Here is a 23760-nt window from a genome sequence, read left to right as displayed (position 1 = left end):
CTCTAAGGTGCACCTTCATCTCCAGATTTAGGAGGTGTCTGGAGCTTCACCTCCAGACATCCCTTGCAGGGATGATATAATGAATTCTAGGGACAGGATAAGCGCCTCGGGGGCGGGGGGCACTGAGTCCCCAAGACTCCTCCAAGGGGGCAATGCAGATTGGTGGCATTGTAGCAGAGGGAGGGATAAGTGCACCCTCCCCCCCACCTCTGAACCTTCGAACCTCCCAGGGTTCAAACCTGTTCAGAGGCCCGTAAAAGGGCCTCTGAACAGGTTCGTGCACATCCCTACTATCAATGGCTACTAGTTCTGATGGTTATAGGCTACCTCCATGCTCAGAGGTTGCCGGGGTGCAACTGCAGGAGAGGGGGCATGCCTTCATCTCGTGCTTGTGGGCTTCTCAGAGGCATCTGATGGGCTACTGTAGGAAACAGGAGGCTGGACTCGATAGGCTTTGGGTCTGATCCAGTTCTTATGTTCTAAGGCAGCTAAAATGGTTGATTAAAGTTACCCTTGAATACACCCAGAGAAGGCTGCCCTAAAAGGAGCAGAAGAAACCCTATGATAACATCTCATCGATGGGACAATTAAAAAAAGAATTGTTCTGAGAAATATCCAGCAATCATTGGCTGATTTCCATTTTCCTCATGAATTCAGTAGCTCAACTATTGTTTTCCGTTAAATACTGAATTTAGATAAGGTTTCTAACAGTCAGTGTTATTTCCTGCCTCCAGTTTCATTAGCAAGTTACCTCCCACCTTTCCCTGCCTAGCAGATTACTAGGGGGAGGGAGCATCAGTTTACCCAGAAATACCAAGACAAATGTATGAATAAAATTTCCAGGATCCAGACCGAGCTCCAGAACCCACTTGTCAGCAGAGAAAGGCCATTATGTCCTTTAGGAACTCATTAATAGATTAACATTTGGATGAGTAATTATAGCCGTGCTGGAAATAAAAATAAACAAGCCTGCCCGCGTGTCATCACTTCTCTAAATGTTTGGCACGCAAATGAAGATCAATACCATAAAATATCGCAGCGGAAGTAGGAAGGTCAAGTTGATTATGTTGTGGCTAGGTGAGCGCTGCAAATTCATTTGTTTGCTTTATTTGTGACTTTCCTGGCTTGATCACTGTGGATGAGCAGAGCTAATGCGGAGGTTGTGGGGGGGGGGTAGAAGGGCCATTTTGACTTGAGCCCCAAGCTCAAAGAGGGCCTCAAATTTAGACATGTGTTAATTTTTCAGCCTTTGATCAGTTTCGCAACATGTTTTAATGTGCATCCCTATCAGACCAAGATGTGACACACTCTCTCAGCTTCGAGCTAGGGATGTGCGAACCGGTCCGGAGGTTCGATCCAGAGGTTCAGGGGGTTTGGGGGTTCGGAATCGAACCCCCTGCATAGCCTCTCAGAGAGCATTTGCGCATGCGTGGTGGTGGTGGCCAAAATGGCCACCCCTCACCTTTATGGAGGTCCGAAAGGGCCAAAAATACTACATTCACCTGGCTGCGGTGGTGATGAGGGAGGCCGGCGGGGGGAGGGGGTACCCTCATGGACCACCCCCCACCCTCCGTGGCCAAAAGAAAGCCCCCCAAAGGGGCTACAGGTATTTATAACTAATTAAAAATAATAATAAAATAAAAAATTCACAGACCCCCCCCCAGACTAGACCGGGGAGGGGTGGACCGAACTGGCCTGGTTCTGTTCGAGTCCGGTCCAGCCTCGAACTGAACCGGGCCAGACGGTTCTGTGCACACCACTACTTCAAGCTGCAAATTTCAGCAAAGAAGAGTTGTGATTCGGTAAAAGGCATGGAGGCGGTTCTCACAAGCAGCCAAGATTTTGGCTGCTCGTGAGAACCCCCAGGATCCAAGTGGATCCCAGTGGATCCCAGGAGTGCCATGGCGGCAAACCCACCTACAGAGCCACCAGTTAGCTGAGGTTAAGAGAGCAAGTGCGCCCTTAACTCAGGCTAACTGCTTGTGTGCAAATGCTGGTTGCTCCCAGCTGGCTCTGGCACATATCTGCACAATGCACTAGTGGTGTGCACAGAACCGGCGCCTGTCAAGGACAGGGGGAGGTTGCTCTTACCCCTCCCACCACATTTCCCCCCACCAGTTCTGCCTTTCTGACATGCGCATGCGCAGCGGCAACTTTCAGTTACTTCCAGTCCGAGGAGGCACCGGAGTGGCAAGGAGGTACACTGCTGCCCTGCCGGACTGTTTTAAAAGGCAGCGCCAGTGGGGGGAATGTGGCGGGAGGGGTAAGAGCACCCTCCCCCATCCTTAAAGAGACACCCCCCCACCTCCGAACAGGCCGAACCGCTGGTCTTTCAACAACAACAAATACTTACATACTGCTTTTCAGTAAAAGTTCCCAAAGCAATTTACATAAAGAAATAATAAATAAGATGTCTGCCTGTCCCCAAAGGGCTCACAATCTAAAAAGAAACATTAGATATACACCAGCAACAGTCACGGGAGGTACTGTGCTGGGGGTGGTTCCGTGCACATCCCCACAATGATTCCCACAGATCCCCACAATGGTCCCCACAGATCCCCACAATGAACCTTGGCGGCAGCAGACCGTGTGGCCACGTAATCCACATACTCAGCAACATGTTGGTAATCGTCTGCAGGGAAGGGAAGGTTATGCATCCTTCCTCCCCTCCCGCCCTCCTAAACAGTCGTGTGAATGGGCCCTTGTTTTTTCTCTCTTTTTGTTCACTGAGATTGATTTCCCACATGAAAGTGTTCAAAACGTTCATAAATATTTAATAATAATAATAATAATAATAATAATAATAATAATAATAATAATTCAATTTCTATACCGCCCTTCCAAAAAAGGCTCAGGGCGGTTTACACAGAGAAATAATAAATAAATAAGATGGCTCCCTGTCCCCAAAGGGCTCACATTCTAAAAAGAAACACAAGATAGACACCAGCAACAGTCACTGGAGGTACTGTGCTGGGGGTGGATAGGGCCAGTTATTCTCCCCCTGCTAAATAAAGAGAATCACCATGGTGAAAGGTGCCTCTATGCCCAGTTAGCAGGGGATTGCCCAGTTAGCAGGGGATGTATAATAAAGCCATATCAGTTCTGATGGCACAGGATTGGACCATGATGAATGTGTCCACTCAGATTGTAGAACCAAATAACCATGGGTGGTGTAAGTCCTGCTAGTTAGTCGAGCCTTTCGTAAGCAAGTCAGACAAGAGTTCTTGTTTGTGGACCGTGCCTTGAATGGGCAGATCATTTTGATGCAAACTTCCCTGAGCCATTTTGGAAGGGCGGTATATAAATCGAATGAATGAATGAATCATTTGCAGGGGTAGAATCTGAGAAAGGTGCTCAGTATCAGGGGACTGCCAACCAGAGACTCTCCAGCTGCCATACTATAACTCCCATCATAGGAACATAGGAACATGCTGTATACTGAGTCTGACCATTGGTCCATCCAGTTCAGTATTGTCCACACAGACAGGCAGCGGCTTCTCCAAGGTTGCAGGCAGAAATCTCTCTCAGCCCTATCTTGGATATGCTTCCAGGCAGGGAACTTGGAACCTAGATGCTCTTCCCAGAGTGGCTCCATCCCCTGAGGGGAATAGACTTGATGTGTGAGGACTGTAAATCAAGTCTCCCATTCATATGCAACCAGGGCAGACCCTGCTTAGCTAAGGGGACAAGTCATGCTTGCTACCACAAGACCAGCTCTCATCACCCCCTGTCAGGACACTCTGGCAGAGGTGATGGGAGTTGTAGTCCAATTGGAGTTGAGAGCCTCAAGTTGGTCACCGCTGCTCTGTTGGGAATGCTGGGCTTGTGGAACAGGCAGGGTGAGTTTAACTGGAATGAAAAAAGGGCAGAGAGAGGGCTGAAGGAAATTGGGGTGCAACCTTTGGGCGCAGGCAGGCCTGGCAGGGCGAAATGAGCTGGTTCTGTCTGTGGATTTGGGGGCATTTGTCACTGTTCCTTCTGTACTTGTTTGTAAGTGAACTTGATTAGTAGTCTTTCTAGTGGATATTGCAAGAACCTAATAGGAATCCTTAATTTCAGGTTTGCTCCCCTACGTTGATACTAAAGGGGGCACGTGATGTAGTAGAAAATGAAGGGACGGAGAGAGAACTGGAAAAAGGAAGGAAATGGGCATTTAATTTTCTTCCAGACATTCTGCCCCATCCTCCCATCCAGGACCTCCAGGGCCTGGGGTCATGATAGTCCTCATGGAAGGCCATTCTATCAGTGGCTACTAGTCTTGATGGCTATAGACTACCTCCAGGCAGGATTCAGGATGCCTCAGAATACCCGTTGCAGGGGAGCAACAGCAGGAGAGAGGGCATACCTTCATCTCTGGCCTGCAAGCTTCCCAGAAGGAGCTGGTGGGTCACTATGGGAAGCAGGATGCTGGAATATAAAGGCCGTAAAGTAAAGTGTAGCAATGTGGATGGAACCAGCTGGCCTGGTTGGGTTTGAAGCTGGACCGGCCTCGAACCCAACCGGGCCAGTTCGGTCCAGCACCCCCTCGAACCCCCCCCCCGGTTCAGTTCAGGGAGTTCCTGGAGGTGGCGGGGGGTCTGCAAAGGTTCCTCTCCCCCCGCCGGTGCATGCGCCCAGCCCCCAACATGGCCACCGGGCTGCCGGGTGAAGGCTGAAAACCGGCTGAAGAGCACCTGAACCAGGTGAGGGGTGATTTCAAAGTCCGGCAGGGGGAGGGGGAACCTCCATGGACACACACATCCAACTGCCTCCAGGAACTCCCCCAAGGGGAGTACAAAGTAAAAATTAAAATAATAATAATAATAATTTAAAGATCGTGAACCCCCAAAACTTCGGGGGGGTTGGTCCAGACCAAACTGGGGGATTCGGTTCAACCTCGAACCGTCAAACCTAACCGGTTCGACATCGAACTGGTTCGGGGTCGAATCAGTTTGCACATCCCTAGTAAAGTATGCCGTCAAGTCAATTTTGACTCTTGGCACCCACAGAGAGCTCTGTGGTTGTCTTTGGTAGAATGAATACAGGAGGGGTTTCCCATTGCCTCCTCCTGCACAGTTTGAGATGATGCCTTTCAGCATCTTCTTATAACGCTGCTGCCCAATTTAGGTTTTTCCCTTAGTTTGGGAAACATACCAGCGGGGATTTGAACCGGCAACCTTCTGCTTGTTTGTCCAGCATTTCCCCGCTGTGCCAAGGCCTTAGGTCTGATCCAACAAAGTTCTTCCTCGTTTCTTCCCCTTGTGACTGCCATATCTCACAAAACCAAGAAACAAAATCTCCATTGTCTGGCAGTGAGGCCAGAGTTCCTGTGATGATATTCCCCTTGGAGGGGAGGGCTATGCTTCCAAGGTGATTGGTTGGGACAGCTATGCTCCAAGGTGATTGGCTTGCACCGCATTGCGTTTTGTCAGCCTTGGGATGTTGGAGAACATGCACACCTTGGAGGACCACTTAAGAGGGCACACAAAATTAGTGTTGAAAGGAGACAAAGGATATCCCAGCTACCTGGGAGGACAAACTGATTTGGTGCCATTATCCTAAATCATAGCTAAAATTAATAGTGTCAGGCTTTGTAGCTACATTTTCTGAGCCAAACCCAGAAACCATTCTTTAGTAAGACACAGAAATATATTGTCCTTCAAAGGGATTGAATACTGCAAAAAGGTCTTTGGAGGAGAATTTATGGTTCAGCTCCATAAAGAGAAGAGAAATGAGAAGACAGATAGCCGCTAGGTACTGTAGAGGGGCAGACAGGTAAGAACTTCAAAATGTTTCTGCCAACATTTTTTAAAAATTAGTTATATTCCCAAATCTATAAATTACTTGTGAAAGCCACTGTTCTCTAGCCCTGCAGTGTTGCAGGGTGCATCCAGTGATAAAACTGCATCTTTAAACAAAAATCAACATGTTTGTTTATGAAGATTTAAAAGGCTTGCCATCATATCAGGTGAAATAAAAGTTTCAGAGGCAAATATCTAGGCTGTCACCAAAATGCCAACCCAAAAGCCTTTCGTAGTTTCACTAGAAAGCAAGCTTCTTATAATAGACTGGAGGGGAGAAATTTATCATCATCATCATTATCGACAAATTATTATTATTGTTGTTGTTGTTGTTATGTAATTAATTATAAATTTATTATTATCAACAAAAAGTTGTCAAAGCAGTTCACTTAGAAAAAGAATAATAAGAAAAACATAGTTCCTTGCCTTGCAGTAGTGAGCATGAATTGTTCCCTTTGCTAAGCAGAGTATTCCTTGTTTTGCATTTGGATGGGAGACTATATGTTAATGTTGAAAGATATTCCCCTTGGAGGGTTGGGTTATAGCTCAGTGGTAGAGCATATACTTGGCATGCAGAAGGTCCCAGGTTCCCTCCCTGGCAGCATCTCCAGGTAGGGCTGGGAGAGACTCCTGCCTGAAACCCTGGAGAAGCCGCTGCCTGTCAGTGTAGACAATACTGAGCTAGACGGACCAATGGTCTGACTCAGTATATGGCAACTGCCTATGTTCCTATTGTGCATGGAGCCACATCATCACAGCAGAGTAAGAGGTAAGTCTGTTAAGCAGAAAAATATGGCTTTATTTTAGTTGTCACTGTGTGTGTGTGTGTGTGTGTGTGTGTGTGTGTGTGTGTGTGTGTGGCAATCTGCTCTCTAGAAGACAGCTTTTAATGTATTGGGCTAGCGGAACGACAGCTATTATCAGAAGAAGAAAACTGAAATATATGAAGAGTGACGGGGACTGTAAAATTCACAAATGACAAAATGAAGTCATCAAGGTGTAAAAAGATGTTCAGGCTTTGAGCTCTGCAATGTTCCTATTTAAATGTCCGCATTGATTTGTTACAAATACTGTTAACCCTGTGTTTGGAGAACGGCAGGGACATTATTGCTGGTGTTCTCATTTGTAATAAAATAGATTAACTTGCAGAGAAATTTTAACTAGACGGAGACACAACAGTAGCTACCTAATGAACCACAGCTCATTGCTGTTAAGTAGCTTAATAGATGCATACTGATTACGGGGCTGAAAAATGGGTCTGTTTACATGCAAAGAAGAAATCGCCTGCATAGATTACGGCAGGAGATAGCTGTAAATGGCATCCTCTTCTAGATCTTAGAAAGAGGGAGTTTTCGCAGTCCATATCCAAGATCTCCTCACTGCATCCTCATTCAGTTCACAAAAGGCTTCCGGGGCAGCTCTTTCATGAGGCGAGGTGAAGTATCCGCCTCTGGTGGCAGATTGTTGGGGAGTGGGCAGGGCAGCAAGATCCCTCTGCCTCCATCATCAGAGCAGACGAAACTTCTAAACATATTCAAACAGTTTTAACTTCTAAACATATTTAAAACAGCTCTGCACTGGGCAGCCTTTGTATGTAGTTTGGAAACTGCAACTGGAGCAGAACACGGAAGGCAGGTTGGTCTCTGGGGCCACCCACAGAGACCATATTACCCCTATTTTACAAGAAGGACACTGGTTTCAAATTAGTTTTCGGGCAAAATACAAAGTACGGGTTATCTACCTATATCTTTCTCTAAGGTGTATCCGTTGCTAATCCCGTGTGTGGCAGCACTCATGAGAGTTCACAAGTGAGATGCCACCAGTGGGAGCGGAAAGCAGCGGCACCAGCGGACAGGCTGGCGGGCAAGGCGGGAAACAAACAACAGCCGGGGGGAAATGGCGGGGGGAGGAAACTGTGGCAGGAGGGTGGGCATTGAAAGAAAAGATTGGCATGCAGTAGGAGACTAGAGGCACAGATGCTCTGTGCCTGGCCCAGCTAGTTATCTATAAAGCCCTAAACAGCTTGGGCCCAGGGTACTTAAGAAAGCGCCTTCTTCTTCATGAATCCCGCTGCCTATTAAAGTCATCGGCAGAGGTCCAGTTGCGGTGAACACGCTTAGTGGTGACCCAAAACCGGACCTTCTCTAGAGTTGCCCCGAGTCTCTAGAACACTCTCCCAAATGATATCAGCACCTCCCCATCTCTAATTGTTACATGACTTTTGAAAGCACACCTGTTTCATCCGGCTTTTAGTTTGTGATGTTTTGAAGTTTTATTTATAGTTATTTTAATCTGTTTTATATGGTTTTTAGGTTTTACTTGCTGTTTGCTGCTGGTTTACATTGGAAACCGTCCTGAGATTTTTTTAATAGGGCAGTATATACATGTGAGCCATCTAATGGCGCAGCGGGGAAGCAATCTGCCTAGAGAGCAAGAGGTGGTTTGAATCCCCACTGGTGTGTTTCCCAGAATATGGGGAACTTCTATATCGGGCAGCAGTGATATAGGAAGGTGCTGAAAGGCACCATCTCATACTGTGTGGGAGAAGGTAATGGAAAACCACTCCTGTATTCCACCAAGAAAACCACATGGCTCTGTGGTCACCAGGAGTCAACGCCAACTCGATAGCACGACCTTTCCTTTCCATATAAATGTGACAAACCTTTCCATATAAATGTGACAAACAAATACATATTTGCCAAGAATCAGAAGCTGAGACTCCCGGGAGCCGAATTCTTGATTGCGTGAGGAACAGAGACTTTCCCCCATCCAATGCTTGCCTAAACCTTTAGTTAAAAGTGATATCACATCACTCTGGTTTTTTCTGCAGTGGTTCAGTGGGGTGCACTAGTCCGGGTCATACGACTTGTATCAGTAGGTTTGCTAACCCTGACTATGACTATTCCCAGATCCCACCCACCCCCCAAATATTTTTTACAATACCAACTCACTTGATTTGCACTGGTGCTGTTTACTGGGGTTAGAGGAGGGCAGCCTCTAGGAAATTGCCATCTGTTGAGTCAGACCATTGGTCCATCTAGCTCAGCATTGTCTACTCTGACTGGCAGCAGCTCTCCAGGGATCCAGGATGGCCCTGAGCCCTGGAAATGATGCCAGGGATTGAACCTGGGATTGTGGCATGCAAAGCAGGGGCTCTCAGACCCATCCCCATCTGTTTGAGCCTCCGTGTGGAAATGCAACATTACATTCATAGGAAGAGGAAGGGCCGTGTGTCTGTTCCTCCCACACAAGAGAATGCTGTGTAGGAAATTCATACAGTCACAAGCATGAAATGTCCCCTTTGCTAAGCAAGGTTTGCTTTGGTTTGCATTTAGATGGGCAGCACATGTGAGTGCTGTATGCTGTAAGACATTTCCCTTAGGGGATGGGGCCATAGCTCAGTGGTAGAGCATCTGCTTGGCATGCAGAAGGTCCCCGGTTCAATCCCTGGCAGCATCTCCAGGTAGGGCTGGGTGAGACTCCTGCCTGAAACCTTGGAGAGCTGCTGCCGTTCAGAATAGACAGTGCTGAGCTAGATGGACCAAAGTTCTGACTCGGTATCAGTCAGTTTCCGTTGTTCCTATACATTTGGGGATGAAGCTATAGTTGAGTGGTATAGCTCATCTATTTGACTGCTTTGCGTGCACAAGGTCCCCGGTTCACTCCCTGGCAGCATCTCCGGGTAGGGCTGGGAAAGTCTCCCGCCTGGAACTTTGGAGAGCTGCTGCCAGTCAGTGTAGACAGTCCTGAGCTTGATGGACCAAGGGCCTGAAAAGGCAGCTTCCTGTGTTCCTAGTAAGTGCGTGAACCAAGTCTGTGAGTAGGTCTGTCTGTAAGTGTGTGAACCGAGTCAGTGGTGGCTCTCCACCTCCGTATGCCTGAGGCAGGGCACCAAATGGCCTCCCCTGTGTGCACCCTCCTCCTCCTCCTCCTCCTCCTCCTCTTGCTGCCTCGCTGGCATCCCACTCATCTGCTGCCTGAGGCTCCTGCCTCACCTTGCCTCATGGAAGGACTGCCCCTGCTTAGAGCTTGTTGTTGTCCGTCTACCTCAGGACATTGTCAGCCCTCTGGCTGTTGTCCGACAACAACTCCCATGATTCCTGGCTATTGGCCACTGTGGCTGGAGAGGATGGGACCTGTAGTCCAACAACAGTAACCCCTGCTAACTTGGCAAAGAGGCACCTTTTAACATGCATGGAGATTCTCTTTATTGAGCAGGGGGAGAGTAACTGGCCCTATCCACCCCCAGCACAGTACTTCCAGTGACTGTTGTTGTTGTCTGTCTTATGTTTCTTTTAGATTGTGAGCCATTTGGGGACAGGGAGCCATTTTATTCTTATTTATTATTTCTCTGTGTAAACCGCCCTGAGCCATTTTTGGAAGGGCGGTATAGAAATAGAATACTAACTAACAGCCAGAGTGTCAGTGTTGGACTGCCGTGATCTACATGCTAGTGTCAGCCCAGAAAAAAGAAAAAAAAAAGCTTTTCAAAGATTGCACAATATATATAAAGACTCGAAACAGGGCCAATGCTTCCTTGTTTCTTTCTCAGGCTCTCTGCCAGTTTAGTCCTCTTAATCCAGAAACAATGATCAGTACCCAGAATAATAACACCTTTTTGTTGTTGTTGTTGTTGTTCTGCCAATATAGTTATCATGCCTGCAGGAATATCACTGGAGAATGAATATCACTGATGTTTGTTTCAGACTGATTTAAATCAAAAATGCCCTCAAGATACAGAGGCATGAAAGGCCTAGAAAAGATTGCTATCTATTTAAGCTTAACAAATATTTTTAATTAGTAGGCTAACAGTACAGCAATTAAACGCTTCTCTTTAAGTTTTATTAGTTATTGTATGTTCGTTAAATAAGAGATCATTAGTTTAAAAAAATCCATTGAGGATTAACTGCTGTATAATAGATATGCATCCGTGACATAATTTTGAGGTTCACTTGTTATTGAATGTACAAGAACTATCCTATTAAAAAAGCATTCTGGGCAGAATTCTCAGACAATGTGTTTAAAACAGACAAACACGACCTATTGCAATTAAGAGAGTCTGTTCTGTAGCTCCCTGTTCTGGAAGTATACTCCGAAATATGAGGCTCAGCAAGGGATGTCAGTTCCTGGGAATAAAATCTAGGCAGAGCCTGGGATTGGAATCCTAAGAAGGCCACATAGGAAGAGGGATAACTGCCAAGTGGTTAGAGATGGAGGTAGGCATGGAGACCATCAGGCTGTGGCAGGCCTGGGCAGAGGCTACATATGCTCCAATGGTCCCTCTTTACCAGGGACAAACCCTATTTTCTGGAATTTGTCCCTGGTAGATCACTGTCCCTGTTTTGACCTGTTTTTGTCTCTTGGGAATGCCTTCTTCCATTTCTGTCCTGAGCTGATCTTGTGGTAGCAAGCATGAATTGTCCCCTTTGATAAGCAGGGTCCACCCTGGTTTGCATTTGAAGTGGAGCCTGTATGTGGGCAACTGTAAGAAATTCCCCTTAGGGCAGGGATTCTCAACGTGTGGGTCCCCAGATGTAATTGGACTTCAACTCCCATAATTCCCAACCAAAGGCCACTGGGGCTGGGGATTATGGGAGTTAAAGTCCAAGAACATCTGGGGACCCACACATTGAGAATCCCTGCCTTAGGGGATGGGGCTTCCCTTTAGGCTTGCATGCAGGGGGAGAGCAACTGGCCCTATCCAACCCCAACTCAGCATCCCTCCAGTGGCTGATGCTGGTGTTTATCTTATGTTTCTTTTTAGATTGTGAGCCCTTTAGGGACCGGGATCCATCTTTATTTATTTACTTCTTTCTCTATGTAAACTGCTTTGGGAACCTTTGTTGAAAAGCGGTATATAAATATTCTTCGTCGTAGTAGTACATGTGTAAGCACTGTAAGATATTCCCCTGAGGGGATGGGGCCACTCTAGAAAGAGCACCTGCATGCATATATGCACAAGGTTCCTGCCTGCAGCCTTGGAGAAGTTGCTTCCCATCTGTGTAGACAATACTGAGTTAGATGGACCAATAGTCTGACTCAGTATATGGCAGCTTCCTTTGTTCCCATGTTCCTAAGGTCCCTCACTGCAATCTCCAGATAGGGCTGGGAGAGACTCCTGCCTGCAAGCCTGGAAAAGCCACTGCCAGTCTGTGAACACAATACTGAGCAAAATGGGCCAATGGTCTTCCTATGTTGTTGGAATTGTCATTCTTCAGGATTCCATTCCCTCCTCAGAGTTTCTAGACATTACATCTCCAGGTGGATGAGTGGTTCCATTGTGTCTACCGTGGACCTATAGGGAAATGGCTGCACAGTGCAGGATCTCATGATCAAAATCAGGGTAGGGGGAAACGTCTGGCCAGTTTCCAAGTGCCAAGAAACAATTGCGCATAGGCAAAAATCAAAGTAGGAGAAGGGGGAAATGCTTGTGTGCTAGCCGCGATCTGGGTAGCCCAGCCCAGCTGTGTAATTAATTGATTAATTAATTAATGGGTTAGTAATTTGTTGGTAGTGCATAGTGAAACACCTCCAGTGTGGGCTGGAACCCATGAGACCAGATTCAGTAAAAAGAACAATTTCCACAGTAAATATATCTATCTATACAAAGCTTCTTGGGCCTCACTCACATGCTCACTGACATGAAACTTCCAGTCCAAACTGAAAGAAACAAACGAGCCATTTCACAGGTAAGTACCAGACCTCAGCCAGACTTCCAGAAAAATAGGAAATCCTGGAAAGATTGATTAATTTCCCGAAAAATGGGTGTGTGGGGTGTGTGTGTGTGTGTGTTCTCATTTGAAACATATAGGGATTGCTGCCTTCTGGCAGTTTTCTCGAGACAGAAAGTCCAGACTTCCACTGAATTATGAAGCAAAGAACAAGCTATATTGTTTCAGCTCACTGCATTTCAATCCGTTGGATTTCCACAAAAATCGCTTCGGAAATCTAAAAACATGAAAAAGCTTGAGACTTAAATAAAGGAAAGGAAAGGTTGTGCTGTCAAGTCAATGTTGACTAGTGTGCACGGAACCGCGACATTCCGGTTCGCAATCAGGCAGGGGGGCTCTTTGTAGTGATCACAGAGTCATTTACATTATTTCACCTTTATGCATTCGCCTCTTGAGATTCCTGTTATACCATACGGCTTGATTACTTTGGTTCCCAGTTTGTGACACCCCGTTATGTGGATGATGTGATCTCATCTTCTGGGGAAAGGACACATTCATTTTATTTATTTATTTATTGCATTTATATTCCACTCTTCCTCTGAGGAGCTCACATGCTTCTCTTTATCCTCACAACAACCCTGTGAGGTAGGTTAGGCTGAGAGAGAAGTGATTGGCCCATAGTCACCCAATGAGTTTCATGGTTGAATAGGGATTCGAAATCAGGTCTTCCCAGTCCTAGTCCAACACTCTAACCACTACGCTATGCTGGCACATGTGGATGATCTGAACTTGGGGATGGAAAGAATAGAAAGACAGTTCACACAATCATAAATTGGGTAGGACAAGTGTCCTACCCAACTTTGAGACCTGTGCATGATCCCATTTTTTGATTGTTTAAGAGCAAAAACCTAGGTAGGAGGAACGCGGAGTGATTGTATGTAAGAAAGGAGCTATGTAGGACAGCACCATCCTACCCAGCACATTTACCCAGCTCTTTACCAGTAAAAACTGCCCCACCCAGCTCTTCTCTTGCGCACAATCACTCCTCCCTCCTCCTACCCAGTTTGCTCACACATGATCAGAAATCCGGAGTGTGAACAGCTCCCAAACCTGGGTAGGACACTTGTCCTACCCAGTTTTCAATTGTGTGAACTGTTCATGGTGCCTTCCTGAAGCCTTCCAGCTCTGCAGTTCCAAAACGTCTTCGAACACATTTGCAAATTAACTTTTCTTGGTGGAGGAATGCAATGGATTTGCATTGGCACTAATGTGCCTTTCTGCTGTAGCTTGAGCTAAATATAAATCTAGCACAGTGCTGTACTGAAGGCTATTCCTATGATGCTCTGTAAGTCAAAATATATCACACCGTATGCTAAGACATTTATTTAGCCAATGAAGAATATCTCAGAACTACTATTTTATGATCATGTGGGCGTTTTCCATCCTGTGTGGTTTAATGAGGAACATAGGAAGCTGCCATATACTGAGTCAGATCATTGGTACATCTAGCTCAGGATAGTCTACCCAAACCAGCAGCGACTTCTCCAAAGTTGGAGGTAGGAGTCTCTCTCAGCCCTATTTCGGAGATGCCAGGGAGGAAACTTGGAACCTTCTGCAGGCAAGCAGGTAGATGCTGTTCCCGGAGCGGCTCCATCCCCTAAGGGGAATATCTTCCAGTGCTTGCCCATGTCTTCTATTCAAATGCTAACCAGGGTGGACCCTGCTTAGCAAAGGGGAAATTGCATGCTTGCCTACCACAAGACCAGCTCTCTGCCATTATTATTATTATTATTATTATTATTATTATTATTATTAAATAAATAAGATGGCTCCCTGTTCCCAAAGGGCTCACATTCTTAAAAAAACACGATAGACACCAGCAACAGTCACTGGAGGTACTGTGCTGGGGGTGGAGAGGGCCAGTTACTCTCCCCCTGCTAAATAAAGGGAATCACCACGGCAAAAGGTGCCTCTTTGCCCAGTTAGCATTAAAGAAGGAGCAGGAACTCCTACCCCTTTTTAAGACTGTATTGAAGCTCTGCAATCTTTATTCTTTATCTAGAGAACGAGTAGCATCAATTTTATCCACAATACAGGAGTTTCAATAGGGCCCCATTTGTCTTGATGAAGATAACATATACTGAGCTGTATTCTGTGGTCCTGCCATTACACAGCAAAAATTAGTAGTATTCAGAAACCTGAGTATCTCTGCTTAAAAAAAAAATAAATTAAAGAAGGAAGTTTCTAGTTGCTAAGGCTTCAAAGATAAGTTTGATAGTCTTTGGTAATGCCTGATGGAAATTTAGTAACTAGGGAATTGAAGTCTTATTAGACTATTTAGAGGTAAGAAACACAGTTTCAGTGCCCTCTCTCCCTCAGGAACTTTCAGATGAAATGACAAAATAAACAAATAGGTGTCTTTTGCGTAATGTAATGAGATTAATTGAGAATTCTGCATTTCCCCATGCAGGATTTGAGTTAATGTGATGCAGGGTTATTTTTATTTTTCACAGAGTGCAGCAAACACTCCGGCGTTTCAGACCAAAAAAAAAAAAAAAGTACATACTTTACCCGAATCCAGGACTAGGTTTTCTCTAAGTTCTTTCATGTTAGAAATTATGAGGTCATCTTAAATTCAGAGTCTTCTTCCTGTGGGGTAAATAAAGGTATTTAATTAGGATATGTAAATCAATTTGAATTCGAATCGATTCAACTTAAACGTGGGTGATTTGAATTATTCAAATTTGAATAAATTGCCTTAAAAGGGCAATATGTTTCAAATTTGAAACAAATTTTCAAAATTTGCTTCAGAATTGATTCAAGGGCCATTTGGCACCCATTGTAAACCATTCGGCCCCCCTGGTTGTTTAGATAGGATACCAAACAGGGCCAAGTTGATTCAAATTGAATTTTTGGACTAGATTCAAATTTTATTTGAATTCTGAACAAACTTTCAGAATTTGATTTGAATCTGAAATGAATTTAAAAAACTCATTTCATGCACATCTCTAGTATTTAATCTCTATTTTTAAGGTGCTCATCTTGAATTCAGAGACATTTTGTATTGGGGTAAATACAGTAACTCCTTAAAGGCAGACCTAGGATTGTTTCCTGAGCACACAGAAAGACACACAGAGACACACTTAACATTGCTGGATGTTTTTATGCTGCATTCATTGTTCCTACAGCAGCTCATCATGAACTGGCTTCTGGATGAACTTACTAACTGTGTTAGTAACCCGACCACCACAGCTTGCTTTCTGTAAACTACACTACCTATACAGTGCACGTGCAGCAGATTTACACGCACATGCGGTTACTCACACACTAATATCCAACATATTTGAACCATCCCCAGTTCAGCCTGTACCCAGGTTCACTTTTAAAATGCCACTCACACACCAAAAAAATATACATATGCAGACACCTGTACACTCATGCAAAGTTATAGCTGAATGGTTTGCATCCCTTGTGGGATAGCTTCAACTCACGACATGCTGCTACATTACTATCTGGATAGGCAGGTATGGATGGTGGGGTGGAAATTTAGTTTAGTGAACACTCTAATTTTTGCAAAGATATCCCTTTATCTCCCCCCAAAGCCAAAAGAAGAACCTAATAGGAGACGTAATTTAGCAGGAGCATGCCATGTAATACAGGTTGAGTATCTCTTATCCAGACTGCTTGGGACCAGAAGCGTTCTGGATTTTGGAATATTTGCATAATGAGATCTCTTGGGCATGGTATCCAGAGCACCAAAACAGACACCAACAGATCAGGCGCCAAACTGAGCAGGGAGTGGAGGAAAGGGGCTTTCCCTTTTCCCTCTAGTGCCAAAGCGAGAACATAGAAAACATTTAAAAGCTTCACAATAAAAGCAGAGCTGCAACTAGAGGGAATTACAGATAAAACCCCAGTCACTAACAGCCTTCTGAAATAAGTAAGTTTTGACTGCATGTTTAAAAGCACCAAAATTGGGAATCTGCGAGCGAGTGAGCTGAGGCGTTTTGTTTTTGTTACGCCGTGGTGTCCGGATTTGGGAGCATTCCGGATTTCGGATGTCCGGATAAGGGATACTCAACCTGTATGTAAAAAGTGACAGCTGAAAGGTATGGACTTTCTGTCTTCTAGGGCAAACACCAACATTTGACAAAGATGATCTTATTTTTGTTTTTAAGGAGAGGATTCAAGACAGCCCTTCACCTGCCCCATCCGTGGAAGAGAGTCAAAGACCCGGGAGTCATGCCTCGTCACATCAAAGTAGTAGTGTTTCCAGTTCTCCATCGCAACTTGACAACATGCCAGACAGAATTGGTTGGTACTGTATTATTGTTGGTTATTTTCATTCCACTGAAATTGGGAAGGGTATTGTGTCAAAGGCCTCAAACAGAGGGCAAATGGAAAGCGCTGATTGTAGGAAGTGAACATAGATCAAAAGAACACCAAAAAAACATTATTACCAGGGCTGCAGCAATTAGATCAGCCAGAGGAAATGATTAACAGCACAATCCTAGTGGTGCTTGCTGAGAAGCAAGTCCCATTGAATTCAGAGAGATTTACTCCCTGGTACACGCATTATGAATTGCCCTGCAGATCTTTTAGCAAAGCAATCCCTTTTTGGATTCCTAAAAAGTTGACCTACTAATTGAACAGCAGATTTTCCTTTCACTTTTTATTATTAAAGAAATGCTTAAGTTGCACAAACCAAAACCACTGTAATCATTATGAAAATCACTATGGAAACATCAGCAGATGAAAGTAATACAAACAGAAAATCACATAAACAATAGGGGGTGAACTCTCAAAAACTGAACCCCCTGTGAAAATTGTAATCCCCCCCCTCCTGAAAAAAATACAACTTTCTTTAAAAAGCAAGCACATACTGTTCTGGTTTCATTTTCCCCCCTTCCAATATCCCCCCGGCAGCCTATATCTATCTATATAAAGCTGCTTGGGCCTCACTCACTCACTGACATGAAATTCCCAAACTAAACCATGAAAGACAGAAGAAACACACCGTTTTCACAGATATGTTCCGGACCTCACCCACACGGTCAGAAAAACCAAAATCCACAGGAAAATTAATTAATTCCCCTGGAAAATGTGGGGAAACACTCCCACTGGACAAGCCCAGGAAATTATGCCTTCTGGTAAGCTTTCACAGACAAGAAGTCCAGACTTTTACAAAATGATGAAGAAAAACAAGTTATATTGTTTCAGTTCACTGGATTTCTATCCATGTTGAATTTCCATGGAATGTGCTTAGGAAATTTTTTTAAATCCCCCAAAAATTTTGCACTTGATATCTCCATTTGTCTCTCTTGTTCAGTCTCCTAGATTTTATCTTTTTAGGGGTTCTAGGCAGCAACACTATTACATTCTGGTCATCAGTTAACAAGGAGTGAAGGAAAAGTGCATCATTTCTTGGTACAGGAGGTACACTCGCAAACTGCAAGTCCATTTTACTAGTATGTAGATAGAGATCATATCAAGAAATAGATTCTATAGATGTGGATTCTATATAGTTTTTTTTAAAAGGAGTATTATTTTTAATTCAAGTATCCATAAAAACAGCAAGTGACATGTGCCATTTCAGTAAAGGAAATCCTTCTTCCTCTCACATGCAGGAAATACTACCTCTTCTCAAAGAATACTCACTGTGCCATACTTGTTCAGCTTCTAAACACCAAGAAAGTATCCCTTTGCTTCCAAACTACTGTTCTTACCCAAATGCAGATTTACATCTATGCAGATTTTATCCATCACTTAATGGATTAATTGGCTAAAAAGCTCATGTGATTAATTTACTAAGGGATATTTAATTGGGTGGCAGCACTAATTACTATCTTATTATAGAATGTACTCTGGTTGGGCTTAATCTTCTAAAGCTTGGGGGTAGAGCAGAAATGAATTTGAGGAAATCTTAAGCACGTTTGCCCAACCCCTAGGCTTGCTTGCAGATCTTCAAACTGATACCCCTCCCTGTGCAATTCAATAATGGTGCATTGGGCATGGGGTGGAAATGTCTGCATTCACATCTTTGTCACATGGGGTGGGAAAGTTGGGCAAGGTCTTGGCCACTCCAGCTCTTTACAGTTTCGTTTAGTTTTTAATCCCTCCAATCATCACTCAGTTGGCCAGTCAACTTATTGCAGGCAAGAAACCGGAAGCAAAAATAAAGCAAACCACCATGATTGCAACATAAGATAAAGTGACAGAATTCTAGGCAAGAAATTCTTGTCTGCAAAACCAAAAATGATTCAAAGCCCCCACCCCACAGCCACAAATCATCTTTCCATCTACACAAGTTGCTTCCTTGTTCTTACAACATCTGACAGGAATTTGGCTACAGCTAGAGTCAGCCTTGGAATTTTACTTATCAGTAGATATTTAATATAGAATTGAGACGATCTAACTGGCAGTGCAGTAAATAAAGTAGTATGTTGCTGGCAGGGTCCAGTATAGAAGTTGCAGGGCAACAAAACATTAGGAATGTGCAAATCGATTTGAATTTGGATCAGTTCAACTCAAATCTGGGTGATTCAAGTGATTTGAATCTGGATCCCTTAAAGGGGCAATTCAATTCAAATTCAAATTGTATTTTCAAAATTCGATTCATGTTTGGCACTTTTTAAAAACTATCCAGGCCCCCTTATTAGTTAAAAAGGCCCCAAACCGGGTTGGAATGATTTGAATTCAAATAACATTTTTGGACCGGATTTGAATTTGATCTGAATTCAAAATGAATTTTCGGAATTCGATTTGAATTTGAAACGAGTCGAAAAATTCATTTTGTGCACATCTCTATAAAACATGCTTCTCAGACACCCCTTTCTGACTGAAGGTGGACAAACCTTCAAAGACAGGGAAATCCCATAATTTCTTCTCTGTAGAATTTGTGAGGGAAGTACATTACATCTTGCCCAAGAAAAGGACCTCCAACCATCCCCACCCAGCACCTTCTCATCTCTATGGTAACCAGCAGGTCTCAACAAGCCTATCAGTCATCTTGGTTCTGTCCCCACAACTGGCCACTTCTTGTTCAAGGTTCACTAAAGTGGTTCACTAAAGGCTCCTCTTCTGCCACACAAGAGGCAACACTGGTGTGATAAATGTCTGAACCAAGCAATATTCACAACACTTCATAATAAGGCACAGGCTTGAAAAACCACGTGTTCCTGATTGCCTGAAAAGGGGCATATATGTTTTTAAATATTTGCTCTCTGACAGCAAACATTCATCAAAGTCAGGCAAAATATTTCACAATTATTTCAAATTGATGCAGGGTTGCTTTTGGGGTTTGCATTCTTTAATCTGTTAGGTGTGGAGGACATAATGTTTTAATCAGCAAAGAAAGAAAGAAAGAAACCCAGAAACCATAAAGCTAACAACACATCCAACTGATTCTGCAGGTGCTAAGTGGGGGGGGGGGATTACTGTCTCAACGGCATGGATTATTGTCTTCGAACTGTCATCCATCAGTTGGGATTGTTAGCCATCTAGCTGTCTATATTTCTCTATTAAGTGAGAAGAATGACAGATAATTACCAATTCTTTAAATTCTCTGGTCTATTAAGAGCATTTTTCATCTAAAATGATTTCAATGAATCATTCTTGTTAATTAGTTAATTTGAACATTTCAGGGGAAATAGCTCTCCTCACTATTTTCACTCACGTCTTGTTTTTCTTTGCTCAGACGAGCACATTTTCTCTTTCAAGATTAGTTCGTACTTGACTCCAAACATTATTTTATAATGCATTGGAGAATTCTGGGCTCCAAACCTCAAGTGTCCCCTAATTTACTGACCACTTGAGAGCCATTCAGGCAGGGTGTGTTTTCAAATAAGCTTTTTTGTGTCCCATTGTTGATTCTCTGGAACTTAATCGACCACATACAAAAACATGGGAGACAGCCATTTTAAAAACTTGTATGGTAGTTCTGGAAAATGTAGCCACTTTCCTTTGCACAAGCTGGTGGGTATCCATGTTTACTTGCCTGTGAACATTCCATGCGCATTCCCTGGTGGCCAGTTGTCATAAAATATTAGACAAACTTTGCTGAATCAAACCCAAAGCCTACCTAGTTCGCATAGTGGCCCACCAGATGGCTTGGGAAGGCACACAATCAGGGGAGTAACAGCAGGAGAGAGGGCATGCCCTAAACTCCAGACTGTGGCTTCCAGCAGCATCTGGTGGGCCACTGTGCGAAACAGGATGCTGGACTATATGGGCTTGATCCAGCAGGGCTGTTCTTATGTTCTTATGAGATGAAGGAATGCCCTCTTTCCTGGTGTTGCTCCCATACAACTGGTATTCAGAGGCATCCTACCTCTGAGCATGGAGGTATCCTCTAGCCATCCGGACTAGCAGCCATTGATGTACCTGTCCTCCATGAATAAGCAATTTTAAAGTCATCCAAGCTGGTGGCCATCACCACATCCCATGGCATAGAATTCTATACCTTAGTTGTGTGCGGTGTGAAAAATGTACTTCCTTTTGTCAAGTCCTAAATTTCCTGGCAATCAGTTTCATGGCCATCTTTTGCCATAGAGGGACATACTGTTTGGGGTTCTTGAGGTGGACATTTCTCACCCTAGACAAAGGTGGCTGTGATATTTCAAAGAGCAAGACGACATTAAGATTTAATCCTACATAGTGCAAGTCATTGGGACATGACAGGAAAGGAATATGAACATTTTTGAATATTTCTGTGAAACCCCCCATAGAGTATCTGTAATAGAAAGTGGCCAGTTTCTGGCCACCTACCTGTATCTTGATTGCTGTAGAATGCAAGAGAAAGAGTTGTGGTATGTAAGGACAAGGCAGTGGAGTGGAATCAAGAATATTAATAGTTTAATGAAATAGTGTTTTTGAAAAACAATTGAAAACATATCTTTTTAATGAGGCTTTTTCATTTCATCTCTGCTTATTTCTGGTAGGTTCTTTAGTTTTTGTAGTTCTCAGTTTTTAGCTTTTAAAATAACTTTTGAAACTTTAAAAAAAATGCAGTTTTAAATGTGGTTTTAGCCTGGTCTTTTAACTGGTTTAACTTAAATTTGGTTAACTTTATATTAGTCTTATTTTACATTGTACCTTTTCATTAATATTGTGAGTCGTCCCAAGCAGTAGTGTACTGGAGGGGCAGGGTATAAATATTTTAAATAAATAAATAATAAATAAATAATAAAATAGAGATTTTGTACTGAAGGCACGCACAGGCTGCTTTTCCGTGCTCTTGCTGCTGGCTGTTTGTTAGCCCCGCCTCTTCACCAGAACTGGGATACAAGTAAAAAAAGCCCATTCAAAAGCTGGCCTGGATCAAGGAATGGATGAACCAAAAACACCACACTTGCCTCAGCCCACACAGTATCACCTTTGCTCATGTGGAGATTCAACCACAATCCATCTGTTCTAGAGGAAAAGCCATAGTGGCATATGTTACCTACCACAGCAGAGTTCCCAGCCTTGGATCCCCAGATATTGTTGTACTACGACTCCCATCATCCGCAGCCATAGCAGCCTTCAGCTGGATGATGGAAGTAAATGATGGGGGTTGCTGTCCAACCATCTCTGGGGGGGCCAAAAATGGGTCATCATAATCTGTCTTTTAACTCTGTGCAATGAACTTGGTTGACCATTCTGATTTCTCCGGCTGTGATGTTACATAGGGCAGACAAAGGTTACTAATGTATGCAGCATGGAGGTGCGATTAAAGCATCTCTCTGAATGCCTTTCAGAACTTCTTAGATCTCATGGGGCTTTGTCTGCACAAGCTTATGGGCCCCACAGCTACAAAACTGTTACTGCCAGTAGTGTAGGAAAGGAAAGGTTGGTCTATCAAGTCGGTGTCGACTCCTAGCGACCACAAAGCCATGTGGTTTTCTTGGTAGACTACAGGAGGCTTTACCATTGTCATCTCCCATGCAGTATGAGACAATGCCTTTCAGCACCTTCCTATATCGCTGCTGCCCAATATAGGTGTTTCCCATATTCTGGTAAACACACCATCGGGGATTATAGAAATGTGTTTTGCCTGTGCATATGTGCTAACTAGTTCTGCTCCGTTGGGAGCATGCATTCCAGACCAGCCTTGTGCTGGTGCAACAGGGTGTCCTGATGCGCTTCTTACCGTAGAACCTCTTCCTCTGTCTACGGATGTCGAATATTTCATTTATTTATTTCTGCTCTGCCCCTCCAGTATGCTGCTGCTCGGGGCGGCAAACTAAATCAGTCAAACTAATGCGTTATAAAAAACAACAACAATATGAAACTAATAAAATAGAAACTAACTAAAAACAAGCCTCAGTTAAAACCAAAAGTTAAAATTCCAAGTTAAAACGTTAAACGTTAGTACCTAGCAGATGTAGTTGCAGTTAAAAATGCCTCTCTAAAGAGATGGGTCTTCAACCACTCCTTAAAAGCCCCGCGGGAAGGAGCATGGCAGAGCTCTTCTGACTGAGGGGCCACAACTGAGAAGATCCTGTCTCTATTATGCAAATTTATCCACTATCTTTGTTGCAGAAGTGCAATATTTCCACAAGGAGACCAAGAATGCCAGCAGTTGAGCAGTGTGGAGCATCTGCTCAGCTATAGGGCCTTTTTGCAGGAATGCATCTTTGTTCATTGCACTAATGCAGCATCAGTCTGGATGTCAACCAGTGGTTGGCCATCTCTGATTTACATTTGGGGAGGGGTTGTTTTTCATTTTGACAAATTTGCAGTTCAGCGCCACTGTGCTCCTTCTCTCCCTCCCTCTCTCTCTCCCTCCCTCCCTCTCTCTCTCTGACTTTCCTTTAGCTATGCTGTCCAATACTAGAGAAGGAGAACCTGTGGATCAAGAACGTGGTCCTCACCCCAAAAAACTCCCAAAGGAAAAAGGTAACTTCCTCCTGTCTTTTTTGCAATGCCATAGAATGACTCCACTGCTATCTTCACATAGGTGACAATCACTGTCTCGATCATACAATCTTAGCGTTCTTTATGCCAATGGGTGAGTGGTCACCATAGCATCAAACTCGTGACTGATTTTGAGTTGAGATCGTCTTTTGCAGTTTTGCGGACTCCCCCGCACCCTACACCCATAGGTTATCATACAACCATGTTTTTAAAAAATGCCACATGTGCTCCTTTTGGTGATAGGAACTGCTCACACTATTGGATAAGGATGTTGGGAGTATTGGTGGCTGTCTTGCTTGTAGAGATAGTGACACCTGACAAACCGCCCACAAAAAACAAAAATAAAAGAGAGCTGGACAAGCAAGGAATCTGCAAGCATGCATGCACAGTTTGAAAGAACCAGGCTGTATTAA

The 23760-nt window shown here is 44.0% G+C and overlaps 1 protein-coding gene and 1 non-coding gene across 12 annotated transcripts in view; both read left to right on the top strand.

The window, feature by feature from the left end:
* DACH2 (dachshund family transcription factor 2) overlaps positions 1 to 23760 on the top strand; it is a 421855-nt gene that overhangs the window by 322369 nt on the left and 75726 nt on the right. For 8 of the 11 annotated variants that reach the window (XM_053274112.1, XM_053274104.1, XM_053274115.1 and 5 more), the window contains 2 exons: positions 16630 to 16765; positions 23249 to 23329. In XM_053274112.1, the coding sequence (XP_053130087.1) occupies positions 16630 to 16765; positions 23249 to 23329 (217 nt within the window). The remainder of the gene's footprint in view (positions 1 to 16629; positions 16766 to 23248; positions 23330 to 23760) is intronic. The other 3 variants (XM_053274108.1, XM_053274110.1, XM_053274113.1) reach the window with 1 other exon arrangement.
* Positions 9162 to 9242, top strand: TRNAA-GGC (transfer RNA alanine (anticodon GGC)). The gene has a single exon. It is a non-coding gene; the product is annotated as a tRNA-Ala (tRNA).

The sequence above is a fragment of the Hemicordylus capensis genome, chromosome 11, assembly GCF_027244095.1.
Source record: "Hemicordylus capensis ecotype Gifberg chromosome 11, rHemCap1.1.pri, whole genome shotgun sequence".
Lineage (NCBI taxonomy): Eukaryota > Metazoa > Chordata > Lepidosauria > Squamata > Cordylidae > Hemicordylus > Hemicordylus capensis.
Note: the sequence above shows the minus strand (reverse complement) of the source record. Positions and strands in the feature narration are given on the sequence as shown.